Source organism: Parus major, chromosome 1A (genome assembly GCF_001522545.3).
Source record: "Parus major isolate Abel chromosome 1A, Parus_major1.1, whole genome shotgun sequence".
NCBI classification, from domain to species: domain Eukaryota; kingdom Metazoa; phylum Chordata; class Aves; order Passeriformes; family Paridae; genus Parus; species Parus major.
This window is the reverse complement of record NC_031773.1, coordinates 52,178,820-52,200,687: the sequence shown is the minus strand read 5'-3', so window position 1 is coordinate 52,200,687 and position 21,868 is coordinate 52,178,820. Positions and strand designations below refer to the sequence as shown.

The 21,868-nt window shown below is 35.4% G+C and overlaps 1 protein-coding gene across 1 annotated transcript in view; it reads right to left on the bottom strand.

Annotated features, from left to right (window-relative positions):
• SLC41A2 (solute carrier family 41 member 2) overlaps positions 1–21,868 on the bottom strand; it is a 41,878-nt gene that overhangs the window by 6,892 nt on the left and 13,118 nt on the right. The window contains exons 6-10 of the mRNA XM_015629123.2: positions 21,193–21,339; positions 16,589–16,736; positions 16,102–16,181; positions 5,970–6,101; positions 4,869–5,017 (exon numbers count right to left, since the gene is read on the bottom strand). Of these exons, the coding sequence (XP_015484609.1) occupies positions 4,869–5,017; positions 5,970–6,101; positions 16,102–16,181; positions 16,589–16,736; positions 21,193–21,339 (656 nt within the window). The remainder of the gene's footprint in view (positions 1–4,868; positions 5,018–5,969; positions 6,102–16,101; positions 16,182–16,588; positions 16,737–21,192; positions 21,340–21,868) is intronic.

Genomic DNA, 21,868 nt, shown 5'->3' with positions numbered 1-21,868 from the left:
AAATGAAGGAGCTGTTGGTACCCATGGTCAGACCCCAGTGAGTCTGGCAAGTCTGCTAGTTATGCTGCAATGAGAAAACACTGAACATACAGAACTGTCCAGATTTGGGCTTGAATTTCCATATTTCCTTGAAATATAGTCTCTTTAGCAGCTATACGCTCCATCTTTCGGAAATAACCTTTCCTGTTACAAAAAGCAATATTTAAAATGCATCAGTATTTTGTCTGTAAACACAACCATCCTTTTTTCTCTGTAATACAGAGTATATCCCACGAGTTCTGTTTCCACATTAAAGAGGCCCAATACCATCACACTGGTGAGAAATTTAAGACATTTTTGATGTGAGCAGAAAGTTGTTATGAGCACCGCTGAATTCTTGGTTTTCTATTGCCCCAAACAGCCCTGAAGCACTGCCAAAGTGACTTCACAGCTGTGCACATCTGACCTTCACTGGCTAAGAAGAATTTTGGAATTAATTATTTGCTTGGTAATAGCTCTGGGAATCTCCCTATTGTTTGTTTATTCCCCGAGACTTTAACATAACTGTGTGTTCAGATTTGGTCAGTAGGTGTGAAAATTCCTCGGAGGGCGTTTTACTGGCTCAGTGAGAACGCGCGGAACAGAGGCCGCCTTTGAGTGCCCCGAGCTGTGAGCCAGGACTGACAGCTTGGCAATTCCAGCACTGCTCTCCTTCTGCTGCAGGCTGACAAGACAGGGGATGAAACTCTGCTTGGTGCACAGCCTCCTACAGGAAAAAATACTTGTGCCTTTGTGAGGAATGAGAGGAGGACTGTCTCGCAGTTAAAAGAACCTTCAAATGCCATACTGCTCTGCCACAACACACTGCATGTTTGTGGCTTGTTCTTCTAAGACTTTCCAGGAAAGAGTATTCTTCTTAAACAGAGCCCACTCACCAAATCCAAAACACACTTTAAAAACATAATACTGGGTTTGATTAGGCACATTGGCTTGCCCTGATACTGTACAATTGCATTGTGTGAAGCACCCTACATATTTACAGGGTATACAATCCCTATAGCATTTTTTATTTCATTTTCCTCTGGTGCTGTCATTCATAAACACAGAACAGCCTCTTCACTACAGAGCTAATTCAGACCTTCTAAACTTCAGCCTAAAAATTTTACCTGAAGGCAGATTAATATAAATAACTGTGCAATTTTTCCCCCTTTATGGAAAAAAAAAGTGAAATCCCACCTCCTCTGAAGTGAGTACAGCCTTGAATGCACTACAATCAATTTCCAAATTTAATTGAAGAACACTTCAAGAATATATATTGATTAAAGAATAGAAACAGCTGTACTATTAATGGTAGGAAAATGAAAATGGAATAAAATGTTTTCTGTTTTTTCTTAAGCCAGAAAGAAACCCAGAACTGTTTTGTTCGCAGAGAATCAAAAAGAATGCAAATCATAGCTCTGGCTACTCATATCACTTAAAATATCTTCATGTAATGATTTTTAGAAAAAAACCTACATATCCAGTGAAACTGTACTTTGTTTCATTACACTGCATATTTTCAGTCAATAAAAGCTGAATAATACTATTTATAATACATCATGGCATATTAATTATTTAGTTCCCATAAATAGCTTATTTAAATGACATGCTGTGGAGAATATATCTGAGAATATCTCAGAACAGGTAGGGAGAGGAGATGAAAGAAGCTGGTAGGCCTGGGTGGTGAAAAAACAACAGTTAAACAATGAAAGTACCAGATTTGGATGGAAACGAAACTAACTCTCTGACTGGAATTTCAGTAATCCTGCATAGAGCTGTCAATGCAAATAAATTCAATTTTTATCACTTTGGGATGGATAGTGAAGTTTACAGGCAATTTGGAAAAGGCTTATTAAAATGTAAAATAGAATTCGTATATATGTTACAGTTTTACTGTAGAGATAATGTGGGATAGCATAAACTGCAAGAGACAGAGAGAAATATGAAAGGAATAATCAATGTCTTTGCATTAATATTTTCTTGATTTTTTTCCCATTTACTCCAACATTCAATTTAGAGTTCAACATTTGCCATTTCGCTCACCCTTTCCTGTCCATTTTAAATAAACAGAGCTGGACAGTCAGAAATAATAATCAGAATCAAAGTCAATTAAAAATCTATTGCAGTCCACTGTAGAATATGCCATTAAATAATTTAACACCTAACAATAATCACTTGAATTTTAAAGACAAGCGAATTCATTTAATTGCTGCTGTTATTTTTTAATTTAACATTATTTTAACATATTTTTTAATTTAACATTATTTTAACATAGTGAGAAAAAACCTGCATAGGTGGTATATCGCCATAATAATTTTCAGCAACCCTTTCTGCCCCCCAGCTCAACACAGGTAAGGAATGGTAAAGGACAAAGCAGTGATATCAAACTTCCTCACAGGACTGACTATGACAATTAACTCCTACCTTTGGGAATCACTGTACTCTGCTAAATTATCATTTACCATATCAAACATAAAATATCCAGCTTGCAAGCACGATTGTAATTTTTACATCCATTTTCATATACCTTCCATGCAAAGTGAAAATAAATACAAAGTCCAATATATTATAAAAAAGGCCTAGAGTGCAGATCCCTCACTGCTCAAAAGTCTGTTGATGCATTTGGTTTGTTATTAATCGAAATAATAATACTTAGCTATGAGATTTTTCAGTTTTACAGCAGAACTGGAAAAGCTCTCACTGAGAGGACAAAAATATAAAAGAGTTCAGGAAAAATAGGACCAGTAGCTGTTAGTAGCTGTTAGTTAGGCAGCCTGAAAACTGTTTTTTACAATTTCCAGGTGCATAGATGATGTCACTGAAAAAGGGAAGATGAATGAGTACAAATATTTAAATGCTTTCCTTGAGAAGGGAGAAACTTAAAAGCATGAAACTGCAGTATGGAAGTACTTCAGACCGACAGGTAAATAAAGTGTGTTGAAGATTTAAGATTAAAGTGAGCATCATCTTTCTGAAAACTAAATCTGCTCTAATTTGAGATATGCAACACTACAATAATCACTACTAGAAAAATGCCAGAACAATTCAAATGGGGGAAGGAATCTATTAAGTATTTTCAAGTCTTAAAAGCCAAGGTGTTTCAAATTGTAAATATGTCAATATCCATGAGAAGTTATAGTTTGCAATACTGGTACTCCATTTCCAAATAAATACACCTCAAAATGCCTTTTATGACTAAAAACAGTAGATTAACAAGGAAAAAAATAATCTATAAAATAATAATCCATAAAAGGTAGCAGGGAAAAAGAAGAAAAAAGCCCTATGTCTGCTTTATTGGTGAAAAATTGAGAAAATCAGGTGTGGCCTGATGTACTGCAATAGAGATACATGACTAAAAACTGAATACTCCAATCAGATTCTGAATCAATAAAAATGCAACTTTACACCTGTAAACATGCTGCTGCTGGGTCTGAATTACTTTGTCATTTGGAAGTTCTGCCATAATGCCTTAACTTGGATTTCAGGTGAGAACCTGAAATTTCTGCATTTCTCAAGTCTTGCTGCTGAAGAAACAGTGCTCCTAAACATGCTGTGATTGCAGTTCTGTGAGCAGGAGGACTGGATTTATGAATTCAGGTTAATTCCCATAGGAAATCTTGGAAGTTTAATGCTGCCTGCAATCACACTGCAGTCTTACACTCCCAGGGACTCTTGCCCCAGCCCAGACAGCACATATAGAGTAAAGGAAGAGCATCATTTCCTCTGGAAAACACACTATAAAGCAAGTGATAGGGCTGGAAACTAGGAATACTATCTAAGAGGGAAATGAAAAGTAATTTATGTATTTTAATATGGCACTCTCACTTGCAAAGGTTGAAACGTTACCAGTCATGTTCTACCAGAAAGGTGTAAAATTCTCATATAAAATAGTAACAGCTTTTGAAACCTGACCTTATTGAGATAGCAGTGGGAAAAGATGGGACAAGTCAGAACATTAAAAATTATAATTTTATTAAGTACTGACCTGTTGATAATGTTGTTTGTATTCTAAAATTAAGTTGGTCACATTTTTCGAAGCAGTATGTATATTTAAATTATGGATATTTCAACTACACTTCTACCGTGTAACACAAACAGTCACTTTTTGGTTTTAAGGTGCAATGAAACATTAATTCAGGCAGATTATACTTAAAAATTGTGTGTAATTTTAATAAAATCCTTAATTTTGTGTTAGTGATTTCTCAAAATGAAATCATTTCACCTTGAGACATTGCTATTTCAAAAGAAATCTTTCACGAACTGCCCTTGGTGGGTATTAACAGACCACTAAGTAAAACAGCCAAATAAGGTAACAAAGTTTGACAATTAATGCAATTACAGTTTCTTGTAGAGTGTTTGCTGTCATATTAATTTAAACTAATAAATATTAAGAACACACCCAGGAAGCTGTAATATTTTCATCTACTGGACTATGTTGACTAAAACACTAATGTAAACCACTTTAGGATATTTCTTCTGTTTTCCTTGATTTTCCTTATTCATAAATGCTACCTTTCCTTCTTTGCATTTCCCCTCCCTTCTTTCCATTTCCCCTCTAGTTGATTAAAATGATGGGGGTTTAGATGCAATGGTTCCAAAAGCATGTGAAAGATGTATGACAAGGAGCTAATGCAGTCAAGTGTGTTCTGAAAAGCACTCACAACAACAGCACACCTGTGTAAGCTGTATATTTCTGGAGATAATCAGCTACTTCAGAGCTGTGCTGAAAGCCTCTATTAAACCACACCTTCTTGTGCCATTCATGAGATTTCAGATACCAGGGGAAAAAAAAATAAATTCTTTAAGAACTTGATTTTATACAAGCATTTCCCAGTTGTACTTATTCTTACCTGTAGCAGAGCTGCAAACAAATACACTGCTATAAAGATGGGGGTTAAGGAAGTATGTCCGCTTTTCATTAAGTGGATTGTGTACAAGAAAATCAGGTGTCCAGGAATCACCAAGAGAAGCAGAACTTGGGCTGATTTGTTATTTACTCCTAAAATTTAAAAAAAAATTTAAAAATTAAAAAAAAAAAATTTTAAAAAATTTAAAACAAAATTTGGTAAAGCTCTTCAATTACTATATTAGATTTTTATTCAATATAAAAACACTCCCATTTTTGGAATTCCACAGCATTGGCTACTGTGGAACAGCATGCATTGTTTTCCACTAGAAGACTCCTTGAGGAATTTAACTGTTTTCAAAAAAAGGTAAGCAGAGGCCTTCTGGGAAAGGGTGCAAATTGCCTTCATTCTGTGCTCATGTAATATCATCTACATTTTTGGACCTCCTAAAGCCTTACTAGGAAAGAAGATCTTTTGTACTCCATATTCGAAATATCCTCAAAAATACCTTACATTTCTAAAAAGTAATCCCACATTTACCATTTTTACATCTCTTTCAATTCATTAAATAAATATGGAAGTGTAATACATGGTGGTGACACATCACATTTCACCACAGTTAAGACTTCATTAGGAAAGAGGGAAACACGGGGGAGGAATAAGCTGTGAAGAAACAATCTACAGAGAAAATGGCAAACTGAAAATGGAAATCAGGGATTTGGCTTAGAAATAATGTCTGATACAATGTTTGGCCCTAACAAGAAATTGGTTTGAAGTTCTGAAGGCAGACAAAAGTTAGGAGCAGGCAGAGAAGCTAAGGAAAGTTGAAGGCTGAAACCCTTCTGAGCAGGTATCCCGGTGTCCTGCCTCACCAGCCCTTGCCAGGGCTTCACCCCTTCTCTGTGCTCCTCCCTTCTCCTCCACCCCTTAGGGAGTTTCTTGTGATTCTCACAGGCAAACAGCTGCAAGCAAAGGAAACTACCAAGCCTCTCCAGCCTTTGAATTGCAGACAGAAAGTTCAGTTCATTGCCATTTCTCACTGGTGGAACAGTCAGGCATACAGGAGTAAAGAGATGTGAGACAGGATTTTTAAGTAAGACATACCTGTACCATAGTATGTTCTGCATGGGTAATAGCAACCCTTGGCCTCCTCTGGCAGCTCTCCAGGAATGCTATGTAAATGGAGGTAGGTAGAAATTCTGCTAGCTTGAATAGCTACTAGATTGCCACCAATACCTGAAATGCAAAAGGGAACCAACGAAAAATGTTCAGCTTTTTTTTTTTTCCTATAGTAGCCAATATTTTTTTCACATTTACCAACTTCCTCTCTGTTTATCACAGTACTTGAAAGTCAAAAGGAGAAATATCTTTAGGATCTATATTAGTTATAGACAGGCTGCAAGTCATTAAAATAAGTCCAAAAAATGGGCTACAGTTCAATGTATCACTGGGTATTTGGAGATCAGTTTTGAATTGTGGTAAGTGCAAAAAATCCAAAACTTTCCAAAAAAAAGTTCAATCCTATGCTTTCTCATAGGTGAAACTCCCTTTTATCACCGGTTCTTCTTTGGAAATCCCTCTTGGATCACCAGAAGTATGACACAGTTGTGCCACAGCTGGATTACCTCCCTAGGACAGTACTCCTGGCCAGGGCAAGTAATGAAAGCAGAAGCACTCAGTATCACAAACACAAATTCAGATTTCACACACAGAACCACAGGGCCAGAAAAGGATTCAGGAGTTAATATATGCATTCTCCTCTGACACAAAGCATGAGTAATATAGTCTTCTGCCACTCAGAATTCAGGCTGAAAGAATGAGCATCTGAATAGCTGTCTTGTTAAAAGAATGGTAGTGATAGAGATTCTATTCTACTTTCTTTCTGAAAAGAGGCAATGTGTACAAGTTGTACTGGCAGAGCATTCATCTCAATACAAGAAAGAAATTTCTTATAGTGAGAACAATCATTCACTGGAACAACCACCCCAGGGATGTGGTGCAGTCCACTCCACTGGAGGTTTTGAGATGTGACCAGACCAGGTGCTAGAAAAGCTCATCCAAGATCTCTTTCTCACACAAGGTTGAGCCAGATGACATTTCAAGGTTCCTTCTATCCTGAGCTGTTTCCCATTCTATGAATTTTTACTTCAGTGAACAGAAAACTTAAACAATTTGTAATATCCACATTGCAGAATGCAGTCACATGAAACTCTCCTATTATTATAATCGAGCTGTCTACTTGCACATCAAGCACATGCTTTTTCTTTCCCTCACTTCAGATGCTTTACATAGCAATGGGTTGGTCTGAGAAGCAGAAGTAATGCAGATCCTGTCCCCAATTCAGAAGGAGAAAGGCCTTGCTTATTGTAGTTGAATTAATTTATCTGACACTTAGGGCTTTGTCTGGTTCCAGAACAAGTATCTGTGGTGACCAGAAGACACTGTTTGCCAAATTATTTTGGTGACTACAAGGGAGTGGTTAGCACAGAGGTCTAACACTGAGATCTGAAAAATGTCCTGCCTCACTGCTGCTTGAAGACAATAAATGGCTGAAGCTAACAAGGAAGTAGGTCTTTTAAGGAAAAACTTCAAATACAAATCAGGGAATGCATGTTCCCAGTCAGGAGCTACAGGATAAAAGATGAACTCCCAAAAGGTTGATTTAGAATTTGCAAAGAAAATTAAAATAGCAGTAGCTCTTTTTTTTTCAGATGAACTACAGAAAAAGTAGCAAAGACAGGGATTTATCTATGAAAGGTTTCAAAAGATTAAAAACAATCTAAATAGGACTCAAAGTCTGTCCTTCAACTGAGAACAACAGATTAGAGATTTCTGACTAAGGAGAATAAGGTACAGAAAGAGAGGCATGAGTAAAATTAAGGATGGATGCACATTTGGATGAGGATCAAGTAATTTCTGTGACTGAATTATGAAAAAGTTGTTATGTAAAACTGCTTCTTAGTAGAGGTACGTAGCTGGGGATAGTGCCATATAACTGGAAAATATGAAACAGTTTCTGCTAAAAAAGAGGACATAAAGGCAGTCTGGATAATTACCATCAGGCTAACAACTGCAATAACTGATTTATTCACAACAATATTAAGAGAAAAAAATAGTATAATATTCCTCCACTATCTGCTTCTCTTATAGCACTAAAGAAAGAAATAAAGGACAGAAGTACGTACAGCTGGTTTGAGTTTTGTTGCAAAGCAACTACAAACTACTTTGGCAGAACTCACTAGATTTTAAGTATTTTCTAGAATGTATGTAACTTCCTCTTGTGACTAGTAATTGTTTGCTTCAACAAATTCAGGTGCTCAGAAATACAGGTGATCTGGACTTTTTTCCCTAGTTAATAATAAGGGAAACCAAATGAGATAAATGAATTAAGGAAAATATAAATAAACTCACTTGAAATGGTGATTACAAAAATCTGTCTGGACAACAGACATTGACAAGTCTATGAAGGAAGGTGTAAGATTGGTTGTAAATCCTTTGATGGAGAGCTATTAACGACAAATCTTTTCACTTTTATAACTATCATTTAGAGAAAGTATTCCCCAAGCCCTATTGCTCATAGATAGCAAGAAATTACTGACAAGTTTCAAAAGAGATTCTAAAACAAGCTGGCCAGCCATGGAATACTGGTAAAGGAGGGGATGGCTGCGCTGCAAAAGCTGACAAGCTAACCAGAACAGCCAGTGTGGAGTGTGATCTCAAGAGGTGTAACTAATTACAGCTGAGTTGAACAATCTGTTTTAGCTAAATGGAAATAAGGTATTTGTATATTCAGCAAAATTATTTTAAATTTTATTTGTCTCAATAACCTAATATTAATAGTATAATTTTAACTCACAGAAGATAGCCAGATATAATAAAGCGTAAATGCTTCTAGAATCCATACATCCTGCTCAGTGTCAGCCAACCAACAATGCATGGTGATGACTGCAGCAGCAACACTGTATTTGAGTTCTGTCTGTTCACCTATCAGTTCTTTCTTCTAATTCTTTTTGAACCTTTGGGCCAATTTCAATCATGTCTGGCACAAGGACAGATATGCTATATTCCAGGTTAAACAATCTACCAAAAACGAAACAGTGACTAGATCAATAAAGGAAAAGATCCAAACCCATGTCCTCAGTGAGACAAGGACAGTAATAATATGAGCTATATAGTTCATGGCATAAGCATAAGCAGGCCAGCTGGCCAGTCAGCACTCAGCTTGGAGCGAGGCATGATGCCTCTTGCTCAGCCAACAGCTCAGTGAGACAGAAGAGGAATGGCAACGTTGGGAAAATGGAAAGCAGAGGGAAAATGGAGAGAATGTTGTGAGCAGTGGGTATAGCGGGAACACGAGGCAATAGGGAGCACTGCAGGTTGAGAAGACTGTCTAAAACCTCTGGATACAAATGAGAGCAGAATCAGGTTTCACTGTTCTGCTGGTCACAGAATGACTCGTATAAGGCTGAATGAATCACTTTGATATGTACAGAGATACTCAGTTTGTTTGGTAACAGCAGCTATTGTGCATGTGCAGTTACCATCTCAGCTATACCAGACTAATCAGATCCCTGCAAGTACCAGAGAAAAGATAAAACTGCGTAGGTTGGCAAGATGTCGATACACAAAACTGATAACTTCTCAGTATCTTCTAAACATATAAAATGACCCCATGCTCAGTAGCTGCTCATATTATTAAATGCTCTGTAAATGTATATGTGGACTGTTTACATGAACATTTGATTAATACAGAAATTTTTCTCCTATTGCACTGTTGCAGACATCATAACAAATATTAAATTTGTGAAGACTTCTTTCATTTTCTTTCATTTTTCCAAGAACTACAACATAGGGGAAAACAATATATTTTGAAGTAAAATGCAGCAATTATTACTTCATTCCTCTCTGAACAGCAAATGTGTTTAACTTCAACATGAGGGTGCTGCTGTGTCAGTAAGCAGAAGAGATGCTGTCTGCTGAAGTGTGAAGGATGTCACACTGACTTACAGCTTTAAAAGAAAATGCAAAACCTCATCATTTTATTAAAGGCAGTTAAGGGCTAAGCAAGAACATTTCTTGTAAAAGTTGTTATCACAGGTCTTTTGTCTAACAAGCACAGGAAACCATATTGAAAGTAGAGCCAAAACCATGCCATGTATTTGTAAACAGGCCCATGGGCATTATTCCATTAATCATCATCTAGCAAATTTTTTCTAATAATAGAACTAACCATGCTATTCAGAAAACCACATTAAAGCACTTTACATCAATGAGTCTTAATACCTCAAAGCAAATCTGTGTCTCATAACTCAGTGAAGGTAAAAACACAGGGAAGTTAAGGGAAGCTGGATTTTGCTGACAGAGATCAGTCTGAGATCATCCACTGCCCTGGGTAATGCACTGGGCTGTTTTTTTCTTATGCTTTTTCATAAATAGAGTAAGGTTTTTGAGGGAGCACCGGGAGGAGCAGCTGATAAACCAGGGGATTGTGCTGCTATTCAGAGGGAACTGAATAGGCTGGAGAGCTGAGTCAAGAAAAATCTCCTGAAATTCAACAAAAGGAAGTGCAAAGTCCTCCATCTGAGTAGGAATAACCCTATGCACCATGTTATTACTAATCAGCAAAAAATCTTGGTTTAAGTACTTGTTTAGCGCAAGGGGAGAACTGTACAATAGGCAACATAAAATTTTCAAAGCAGTATTCAATGATTTTATTTATGAAGTTCCTTCCATTCCTATAGGTCCCCATCTCATTCTTGGTTTTGTTTTTTTTTTTTTGTTCATTTCCTTGAATATATATAATTGAAATTTTTTTCCTGTAGAAAATTGCCTCCATTTAAATTACTGAGAACCCTACAGATAAAGTGGATATACTCAGCTTTAATGACCACTGCTATGACTGCTCATGAAAATGTAAAGAGTTGCACGATGAGGCACACAGAAGATTGTGTAAGAACAGGCAAAGCAAACCTGAGATTAAAGATTTTTAGAAACCCAGTTCCATGGAGAGGGATTAATCAGTCACAGAATAGTGTGTTGTTCCCAAGCACCTATAATACAGTTTGTGCAATGGGCCTAAAATCAATTAATATCTACATAAGGGGAGAATTAGGCCAACATAATTCCCACATTGATCTTGTAAATCTATCAAGAGAGGGAAGGCTGGAAGATTCTCACTTTTGCACATTCCTGCGTACAATCCATAGTTCAAAATATTCAGTTTTGACAAACAGGGTTTTTGAGGTTCAACATCTGCATCATAAAAATGAAATTAAAAGGAATAAAAATAATCTCAGTTACAATGGTGACCAAAAACTCTAAATTTTTGAATAATCATCTTATCTTTCAGAAAATACAAGATAAATTTTTGCCCTGACCTCCCTACCATTAACTTTTAAAAATCCTGTTTTATGCAAATGAAATACCTAAATAGCTACCTATTTATGTGGGGGTTTTTTCATTCATCTTACATTTTATTTTGTAGCATTTCTTTTAATACTTACAAATGTTTGGGGGAAAACAGATGGAAAATATTAGCTTTCCCTAGATGGATGTTTTTTAAGAGAAATCTTTATTATATATGCAACTATTACATTCCATGTTTGAATTGACTCATAAATAATTTCTTTCCTATGACTAATAAAAATTGTTCCTTGACTGTCAAAAAATGAAAATGCTCTGGATACAATTGCGTTGTGAAAATGACACAATGATTACTGAAATCTTCTAAAAAATTTACAAGTAACACTTGAAAGAAAGATCACACACTATAAAGGAATATATGCAGGTTTACATGTACAAGTTAGCAACTAAGAGGTAGTAAATCCATCACCCAATAATGCATCAGAAGTAAATAACAAAATCAAAACCCTCCTCCTTATTCATGCCAAAATAAAGATTGAATTATAAAGTTCTCATAGACTAGAGGTGCCTTCTGAGTCTAACACATTCTTTCCAATTCAGGATGCAGAAAAATTAATTTGCTCCCCAGCCTAAAGTGCTCTATTACCATCCAGGTACACTAATGTTTTCCCTTGTGATTTACAGAGGCAAATTTCAGATGCTCAACTCTCTGAGACAGGTTATATTCTAATCAAAATACCACTCAGAGAAAAATCACCACTGTGACAAAAATCAAAGTATAACTATGCTAAAATAAATTAAAATAATTAACTATTAAAAGATATATTTTATTTTTTTGAAAAGGAATGGTTTCTGTGGCATTTTTCCCATATTCTCCAAAACAATTTATGATAAAAGCTCTCTGAAAAATCTCAATGTCTGTCATTCAATTTACCCTACAAACAGAAAAAAAGGGGATGTTTTGCAGAATGTATTGCCTAAGCTTAATTTTCATCTCCCAGACAACTGGAGTTGTCTTAACATTCATTAAGTTTTCTACTAGATTTTCCTCACATGTGTTTCTCATATTCCTCAATACCTATGTATTCCCTCCAGATAGCAAATACTTTTAAAGTATGGACAGCCAAAGAGTAAGAAATATTAGAACAGGCTTGTGTTACCTTTAAAGAGTACTGCTTCAAATCACCTCCAAAGGAAAGTTTTTTGATATGAAGTATTTAAAAATTTCAGGTGTTTTCAGAATTAATTTGTAGAACTTTCATTCTTCAAGGTGCATAAAAAATGGGATAAAGTCTACTGACATGTTGGTTATTACCAGCAACTTCAGAAATGCAAATACTTAGAAGATGTCTCATAATGTTTTGTATAAGCACACAACGAAAATGGAGAGGAAAGTGGCTCTATCTGGTAACTGCACCTTAGCTCATTTCTGTTGCATATTCAAAAGCATATAATTGTTTAAGATGTTATCTTTTCTTCTGCACAAAAGGAACTTGGTTACTTGCAAATTGGAAATCCTGAGCCAAATTCAACATGCTGTGATGCTGTAAGAGGATTTGCAAATTTTAACCATCTCATTCATGAGAAAACACAACTCGAGTATCTAGATTGAAGCACAGCCACACTTGGGCTTAGTTATTTTATTCAGAACTTTACTACATCAAAGAGACATCTAAATCTCAAGTAGTCTGGCAGTTGCCTGAAACAATAAAATAATTTATTTATTTTCAAAAAGCAGAGATGCAGTTTAACCCAGCCCACCCATAGAATTAGAAATAACTATTCATCTCAAGAAATGTGTTTAACAGTGGGAAAATGGAAAAAAACAGTTGTGAAATATGTCTGGCCACCAGCTGTAAAGCTAACTATAAATGCCTTTCTGCTTAAAAACTGTTTTAATATTTTAGGCAAATATTTGTAGTTATTGTTAATAGGGGTGGAAAACTTTGAGGTTGCTCAAATTCCAGACCAGTATTTTTTAAACTAAAATATTTATGGCTCCACAGTGTAAGACATGATTAAAATCACTTGTCTCATATCTAAGTATAAGCAAACTATCTAGACAGGACTTGGATGAAACCTACTTAATGGTGCACAGGAAGCCTAACACCTGACCATTTTGCAGTCAATACTGTTCAGGTACTCAAGACACAGCAAATGGCCCTGAAAAAACAGTGACAGCTTGAAATTCTGGACAGATTTATAATGTCCTCAAATTTTGGCTGGACAAATTCCCAATAGAAAAGAATATTTCTTTCATATTTTCCTGGGGTTTTTTTCCCCCCCAGGTTTTCTGTGCCACAGGAGCTACAAATTTTAAGATAAAGGAACCAGAAAAAGAAAACCCTCAGTTTGTTTTGCCATTTGGCTTACAATGAGAATTCCAAGGCCAAGAAAGGTAAACTTTCTGCAACAGTAATATTTAAAAAGCCATCTGTTAAGTGACCTAACACACCTTTCATGTCAGTAAATGAGTGTCAACAGATGTGCTTTTTTAACTGAAGAACTTCCTTACCCCCAGTTTACTACACTGAACTGACCAGCAATATCAAAAGGTGTCAGTAGAATTATGAAACCCAGGAGAGACTAATCTAACAGCAACCCAAAAAATTACCTGCCTACAGTTTCCTTTTCCAGGAGGTGTACCATAAAACCCTGCATCCTCTACACAGAACATATTTTCTCTATATTTTCCAGTAGAAATGCCTCTACCTTTAGAATTCTGAGTCAAGCATGCTTCTTGCTATCCCAGCCTCCTGGAAAGAGTCATTTCCCTCCCTGCCTGCTACAGCAGCTTCAGCTTTCCCTCTCCTACACCTGCCTAACCCTTCAAAGACCTTTTGACCTGTCAGCCAAACCTCCAGGGCTCTATACATTTTGGCTAGTTCTTTTTCCTATAAAGACAGTTCAAAAGAATGTACTGGCATTGCCTCAATGCTGGTTTGGGTACACCTGCCTAATAAGAAAAAAAACCAATCTTCTTCTCTTAGGAAGCAAATCCAGGGGGCTAACCAAAAAAAGGACTACTATAAGAAAAGATATAGGTGTAAAGCAGAAAAACCCTGAAGATCAACATGTCTCCCTTGCCTTTTAGGTATCTGCAAATCAAAATGGAAACACACAAAAATTGGATGCAAGTATTTGTAATTTTGAATTCATAAGAAGGCAAGGAAACAATGTCTGTAGTGTAAAAACTAATTTACAGTTAGCAAGGAACTCGAGTTGCAACACAGAAATGTTTCACATTAAAAGTAAGAAGAAAGGAAATAGCCTTAATGAGAAACAAGAGCAAGCAACATGCTCTGCTGAAGATTGAAATATTCCATTCCTTTTGTCCACTGCCTTCATAAAAATGGTGATTCCTGAAGACAAGTAGGTAAGTACTAGGGCCTGGGGGTTAAGTTAAATTTACTGCATCTAGAGAGCTACAGGAAGAATCCATGAAGTATTAGTGACCATTTTTACAAACTGATTATCTTGGAGGTTAGAGAATACCTGAGGGCTGTAGTGGAGAAAACAGAAAATAAATCTTTAAAGTGGGTCAAAAAGGATGATTCAGAGAACCTGTATATCAATGAAATTCCTATTCCTACAGAAGAACTAGAGCAAATTACTAAAAAGACAATTTATAAGAATCCAGAAGACGTGAAAGCTTTAAAACATGCTAACATGAATTTGCTAAGAACATGCTTCTGTCAGAGCCTCTAACTGAACAGTTTGTGTAATATTTGCAGCAATAGCTCTATTAACTCTCAACCACAGTAAAGCTTATAAAATGTTTGGGTGCTATCCAGTGTTACATTTCCATTAACAATGTCTGGAAAATTAATTATATCAAGGCAATGTGGTTCAAAATGAAAATCCAGTGACCATATTAACATCTTATTATCAAGGTGGAAAAGAAGTGGCCATAATTAATTTAATTTATAGCTTAGAAAACAGAATAGAACATAGTCACATGAAATTTTCAAGAGCAAACTTAAGTTAAAACAATCTTCTTGGTAACTAGAGAAACGGTTTTAATTTTAAATGGTTTTAATTTTATGTATTCTTTAAATTTAAAGAATACATAAAAGTGCAAATTAATGTAAGAAATCAAATTGAAAAACACAAAAAGGAGAAAGAACAGGCAGCAATACAGTGGGAACCGTTCTGGTGATTATAGTTGTTGCAAACTAAATAGGTATCAACCCTGTGGTACTGTATGAGGAAAAAAAAAAGCATTTTTAAACTGCACCAATCTAATTAGATATTAACTGGTCTTCTCAAATTTGCCTTGTTCTTAACAGTAGAAGAAAGAACACTTAACTTAAGGACCCAATTTTCACAAATTCATTCTTACCAATCTGAAAAGTGCATACCATTCATCGGAAACAACACACATTTTTCTTGAGAAGTTTATTTACTTGCCTGCATGCTTCCTAGTTCTTATATGAACACACATTACAGGATTATTATATTGTAAGAATACACATTACAGGATGATAGTAAATTATTGTTTGAAAATTTGTCCTTGGATGTTCAGAAAAAAAACAAACCCTTGGAGAAAAAATTTTATCTACATTTTCCCAGCCATAACTGCTTCAATATAATATTTGCTAATTTAATATTTGAATATACTCCTTCAATATTTGCACTCTCAGTTTCTTAATGCATACTTGAGGTTTCTACTTCTCACATTCTCTATCCTGTTTTAGAGGTTGTAGTGAAAACAGGAAGCACTTCTCAGGTGTTCAAATAAACAGGTGTTGACATCAAAATCAAAAATTTAAATTAATATTCCAGATATTAATTAGCATAAGAGAAATTTACTTTATCAAAACAAGATATATCAATTGATACATAGTAGCAATTAATCCTGTCAGTGTCTTACCATTAATTACTGGGGTATAAACAACAATTCCAACCAAGTTAGGATCAGATACAGTTGTGTCCAGAATAAGGCCACCAATACTGAAAACAAAGTACAATATTTAGAATAAGGCAAGCAAGACCATTAAACAGTATTTAAAAAATAAATCTGACTTAGATCATCTTCAAGCCAGGACTTTGATCTCATCTTTCCCCTGAGCCATTACCTCATTCTGAGCTACAGACTAACATCACTGTACCTATTCACTACAGCTATTCTTAAAATTGGCTTCTTGTATAACAAAAACCACAGAGTATTAGCCAATTCCTCTACTTTTAAGATGCATAACTTTAATTGGATTAAATAATCTTTTAGATCAGTGCTATTCAAAATTCAAAAGCCTAAATTCTAGAGGCTACATAATTGGGTCTCTTAAGTACAATCAAGATACACAGAGATGCAGGATGGCTATCAAGATGCTTCCATGCAGTGAGATAAACAGACCTACCTGCTTATAATCATGGCAGTTATAACAGGCTCCCATCCTGAATGGAGGACAGTTCTGGTAGCTGGGTGTTTGGCAGCTATGACAATGCCCATCGGAGTCAGAGCCAAAAAAAAGGCACCAACCAAAGGAGATACATAGTAATATGTCTCTAAAATAATAATAAAGAAAAAAACCCAAACTTTTACTCTCAAGATATTCCTAAATGTTTCTTTCTTAATTTAGAATTCTTAAATAAATTATGATCTATGTCATACAACTGAGGAATTTTAATAATCTACATTACAATTACATGTACAACTTGTACAAGTACTTATACAAGTTTCAACTACTGCACTAAACAATATGGTTAATATCTGCCATCTGTGATCATCATCTCTCACCTTCTCAAGGACAGAACCATCAGTACAAAGAAGGAATTTTGAAGAGGATTTTTGTATGATGTTTTATGATAAAAAATAAGGTAAGGATGTAGAATATATGACATTATTTTGTAACTGAAGAAAAAATTTTTAAAAGAAACTGAATATAATGAAAATGCACTTTGTTTATATCCAAATTCTTAGCATATGTACACTCCCTTCTTCCCGAAGCAGGTAATATGGTAATCTTTCCAGAAATAGCATATCTAAAAAGATTCAAGCACAACATGCAAAACTGAGACATTTATATCAGTAGCTCAGTTGTTTCATAGCCAGTCTGAGTCTAAAAATTAACAGGCAATTCTGCTGCTTGCACCTGCCCATGATAATTCCATCCTATTTCACAGGAATACAAATGCAAACACTGGTGAGTACCATCATAAAGCTGAGACTGTAAAGTGAACAGCTGCTTCCACAGAAAGGACACTACTTTTTTGCAATTACTTGGTTTTGTAATCCCATCCTCACAGAAGCTACTACAGTGATCCAAGGCTTCCTAATTCAACAATGAGGTAAACAATGGAAAATCTATCCTAAGGGATAATATATAAGTATAAATTGTGCAAATATTCCACTTTTAAATGTTTGTTTTATGAGAAGCATGGTCATGTACCTAATGTTAAAACACATTTTGTCAAAACCTTCAAAATTTAGTCTTACAACAAAATATATTTTAAATGAACAGGTTGAAATAGTTAATATAGATCACACAAACACTACCAAAGAGGAGTAGTTGGTATATAAAAAATATTCTCACCCATACATTATGGCTTATTATAATGGCTGCAAATCCAAGCAGTTACTGCTTTGATGTTACCTTAGTGGATCTCCTGAAATAATTGCTGTAGAAATTTTAGTAGTTACTACCCTTCTGCATTGAGTAACAACCTCTGCAGCAGAGCCAGCAGAAAACATAGTAAGTTATGTTTCCCTGGGCAAACTAAAAGTAGAAAGCTATTAGAATGAGAACAAGACAAAGCCCAAAAGAGATTTTTTCCTGTCCTTATCTAATTATCTAATTATTCTACAGTGTATTATCTTCCTCTTCCTTTGAGTGGTCTTTTTTTCCTCCTTTCACTTCTTTCCATGACCTAAGATGTGGACCATTGAGAAATCTTAGCTCCAGCTGAGAATACTCAGCTCTTGGGAACAGTGAGGGACTTTTATTTTATTTTTTTTTAAAAAGTTCTATTGGTAGAACTTCCTAATACAAAAATCTAAAACTATAAGCCTTGAGCTGCATCTTTAAATGAAAGATAGACATCTTCCTCTTCATATTTAATTCACAAAAGAAGGAAATACATTTTACAATAGCTGAAGAATGGGAAGAGAAAATAAATTAATTCAATTTTAGGGTTCATCTCACTCCTATTTTGTTAGATTTATTAGCAGGCAGCTTACATGGGAAAAGGCATCTTGCTCAAATAATGCAGTCCCTAGTAGAAATTAGAAGTAAACTGCAAATATACTGCTTCAAAACAGCTGGTAATAACCCAAAAACAATGATGTGAATCACACAATTTGTCTTCTCAACCTGGATCAAAGATATACAGGAGCTAAACGCATATTGTGTGAGAAAAATTGGAAGTTTCAAATAAGTTTTCAAATTATTACTGACAATAGGCAACACAGACCTCCACATTTAATTTACTGAGTGTATTCCAGAGCACTGCTTGTGTTCTGCTGGAGGAAATGTGCCAGGTCCCAGTGATGGTCCTGGGGAGCCCTCTAGTGCTTTCCCCCAGCTATTTAACAAGGATTCACAGCTCTTCGGGAGTTCAGAACTGTTAACATTTTACTATTTAAATCCCCATGTTTGATAGCTTTGTCACTGTTTTTAAAGTGCTCAGAACAACCTTTAAGAAATTATATATCTGATAGTGGCCAAACAAGGTGTTTCATTTGGCCCTGGCCTAGGTAAAAATGCTACAGCCCTTTCCCCTGTCTCTTCAGGGTATGCCATAAAGTATTGTGTCAAACCAAAGGCTGTACACCTCTGTTACAGGCAAACATAAAGCTTGTATACAAATAATTTCCATCCTTCCAGTCTTGTTGTCTGAAAACAACTCATCCCATGCAGAGAGCACCCAGAAACTTATTTTGTTTCAGACCATTTCATTAGGCTAATAAATCACACGGGAAAATAGTTAATTCTGAACACAGTTCAAAGGTGAATCCAGTTTCATTACTACCTATAAACTTCAGATTTCTTTTTATCATTCCCATCGGGCTTCTTATTCTAGCAGTGAGAAAGCACAGAAGCAACAGAAAGGAGAAAGAACATAATAATATCTGTGCTGGATGAGGCACAGTTCTCATCTAGTCCAGTATCCTTTTTCAGACTGTGGCCAACAGTTCAGGCTTATGGAGAGAAGAAAACAAAAATGACAGGTTTAGAATTATGCTTCTTTCAGGTGCATAAAGCATAAAGAAGCTGTCAGCTTCTGCTGAGGTTTGCATCAGGGATTTAATCTTTCAAGTCTCTCTCTGCATCTGTCTGGTCAATACTCCTCAAAGGGTTCCTCTCTGGTTTACCCAAAGTTTTCTAAAATCACTCTAGTCCTCTTAATACATCACAGCTGTAAGTCTCACATCCCATTCATGTATTGTTTAAATAAAAATTATTTAACTTTTTTTTAACCTGCTGCCTAATCATCCTCTGAATGCCTCTTCCCTTCATTCCCAACTTGATATACCTCTTCTGAGGTGAAAGTGCTCCATACTTTTATTCCTATTTCATAGTTCAAATATGTGCATCTTGGAAACCACCTATTTCCTAGGGTTTCGTGGCATTTTCTTTCTTTAGAAAGACTCTGTTGTTTCCAGAAAGAAAGAAAGACAAAGACATTGAAAAAAAATATACAAAGAGCAGAAGGAGGCATTTTAGCGGTAACTAGATAATTACATACTTCACCAAAAGAGAAATATTTCCAGAAGACAGAAAACTGAGAGTAAGCCTTGGAAGCACACTGATTCTTACCCCCACACATGTGGGATCTGCTTTCCAAATGCATTGGCAGAGGAAAATGTCAGTGGTCATGACAGCTATAAAAGCAGCAAAGGATCAGTTCAAACTGTACCCACTTCTTTTTTCATTCCTCTGAGATACATTAGAACTCTTGTATCTAGAAATGTAAATTTCTGGAAATGTGTGAAAGGAAGAAAAAAGTCCAGGTTTCTTTACCCATCCTTTTTTTGGGAGGGTTGAGTGTTTTTTGTTTAGATTGACAGATTAAAAGGAATTGCATGTTTTAAGAGTTTTTCTCATCAGAAGAAAGAAGAGGTGCTAAATAATATCTTCATCAATTTTCACTGTAAATTTTAAAACTTCCTTAAAAAAAGTGTTTAAAAAAAGTATTTGAGAAATATTTTAAGGTATTAGATTTATCTAATCTTGAGGTATTAGAATACAATATGAAAGACTGAACTATGGTTACAAAATAAACAATGCTATTTGAATTTTAACAAAAATACAGAAAATATTAAAAAATACTTCTTTTGCACACTGATACATTTAAGTTGACATTATGACAACACTTTCTAAACATGAAAAACCAAATACTGAAGAAACAACTGCTAGTCACACTATGGTAGCTTGAGTCTTATTAGGTATTTTTTCTGGCTGATGTTGAAATACTTCCATATAAAAGGGTTTGGACAATGAGCTGTAAAGACTGTATGTGATGATATCAGCATCTCTGGTAAGTTATGGACAACACAGTATTTTATCTGTGGTATTTTATACTATAATTGTCTACAATTATGTCTTTTAAAATACAATAAACTTTTAATAGTTTCTATGGAATGAGTTAGTTGCAGAAATGATTTCATTTTGAATAAGGCTCTTAACATTCTTTTCTCACTGTGAGAAAATATTTTCACATTATTTGTTTCTTCATTATTAAGGCTTATATTTCACATGTAGGTTGACTGTGATATTGTCTAAGTCTTTCAGATAGTCCTAGATGGTGCCAAAGTTCAGGTTAGTGTCTTCTATGGTTTATTTTAAAAAAAAGGGAAAAAACATCATGGCAATCTAAGATTTACCATTTAATGGTATAAATGTTGACAAAACAGTAAGTCAGACTGAAAGGTTTGCTTAACCTCTCCCTCCCAGCCTTCTGCCCACCCTCTTAACCCCAAAAAAGGCTCCTGGGAGTCATACACATTTCAAAGCACACTTACCAAGGCAAGTGTACAGACCCTGACTTATCCATGCTAGTATGGCAAGGGTGATGAGATCTCCAAAACTTGCTGCTATGGGAGTGGCAACGTTGTCAGGATTAATGCCAGTCTTCTTAGATCCAACAATAACTCCAACCATTATCACTCCTAAATTCAACAAAGAAGACAGTACAGCAACTGTATCCACTGTTGTAATTCCAAATTCTGATCATTTCAAACTTAATAAATAAGAAGTCAGTGCTTTTATTCCCAGGATGATGGTTCTTTCCACCTGATTGATGACTGTGTTTTTAAGTTTTAGCCATTTTAAAAAATGGACACACACTTTAAAAAAAAAACACAGTGAGCACATACAAAAAAAAAAAATCAAGAACCACATACAGGTTCAACAAGAACAAACTACTTTACTTATGACTAGAATTAGCACTGTTGAAATTGTAAAGCAGCTACTTCCTGAAGAAAAAGATTAGAAGTGTATTCTTTTCCAACCCTGGTAATTTCTGCTGACTTTAATTTAAATCAACCTAGGCTGAAAACAATATAAGATTAAATACTTTGACATCTGATATAGTGCAAGACTACCAAGGATTTAACACCAAACACCAAGAAGCTACATAAAAAATTAAACCCAAGGCAACATATTAAAAATATTACTTGCTACACACTTGAAAAATTA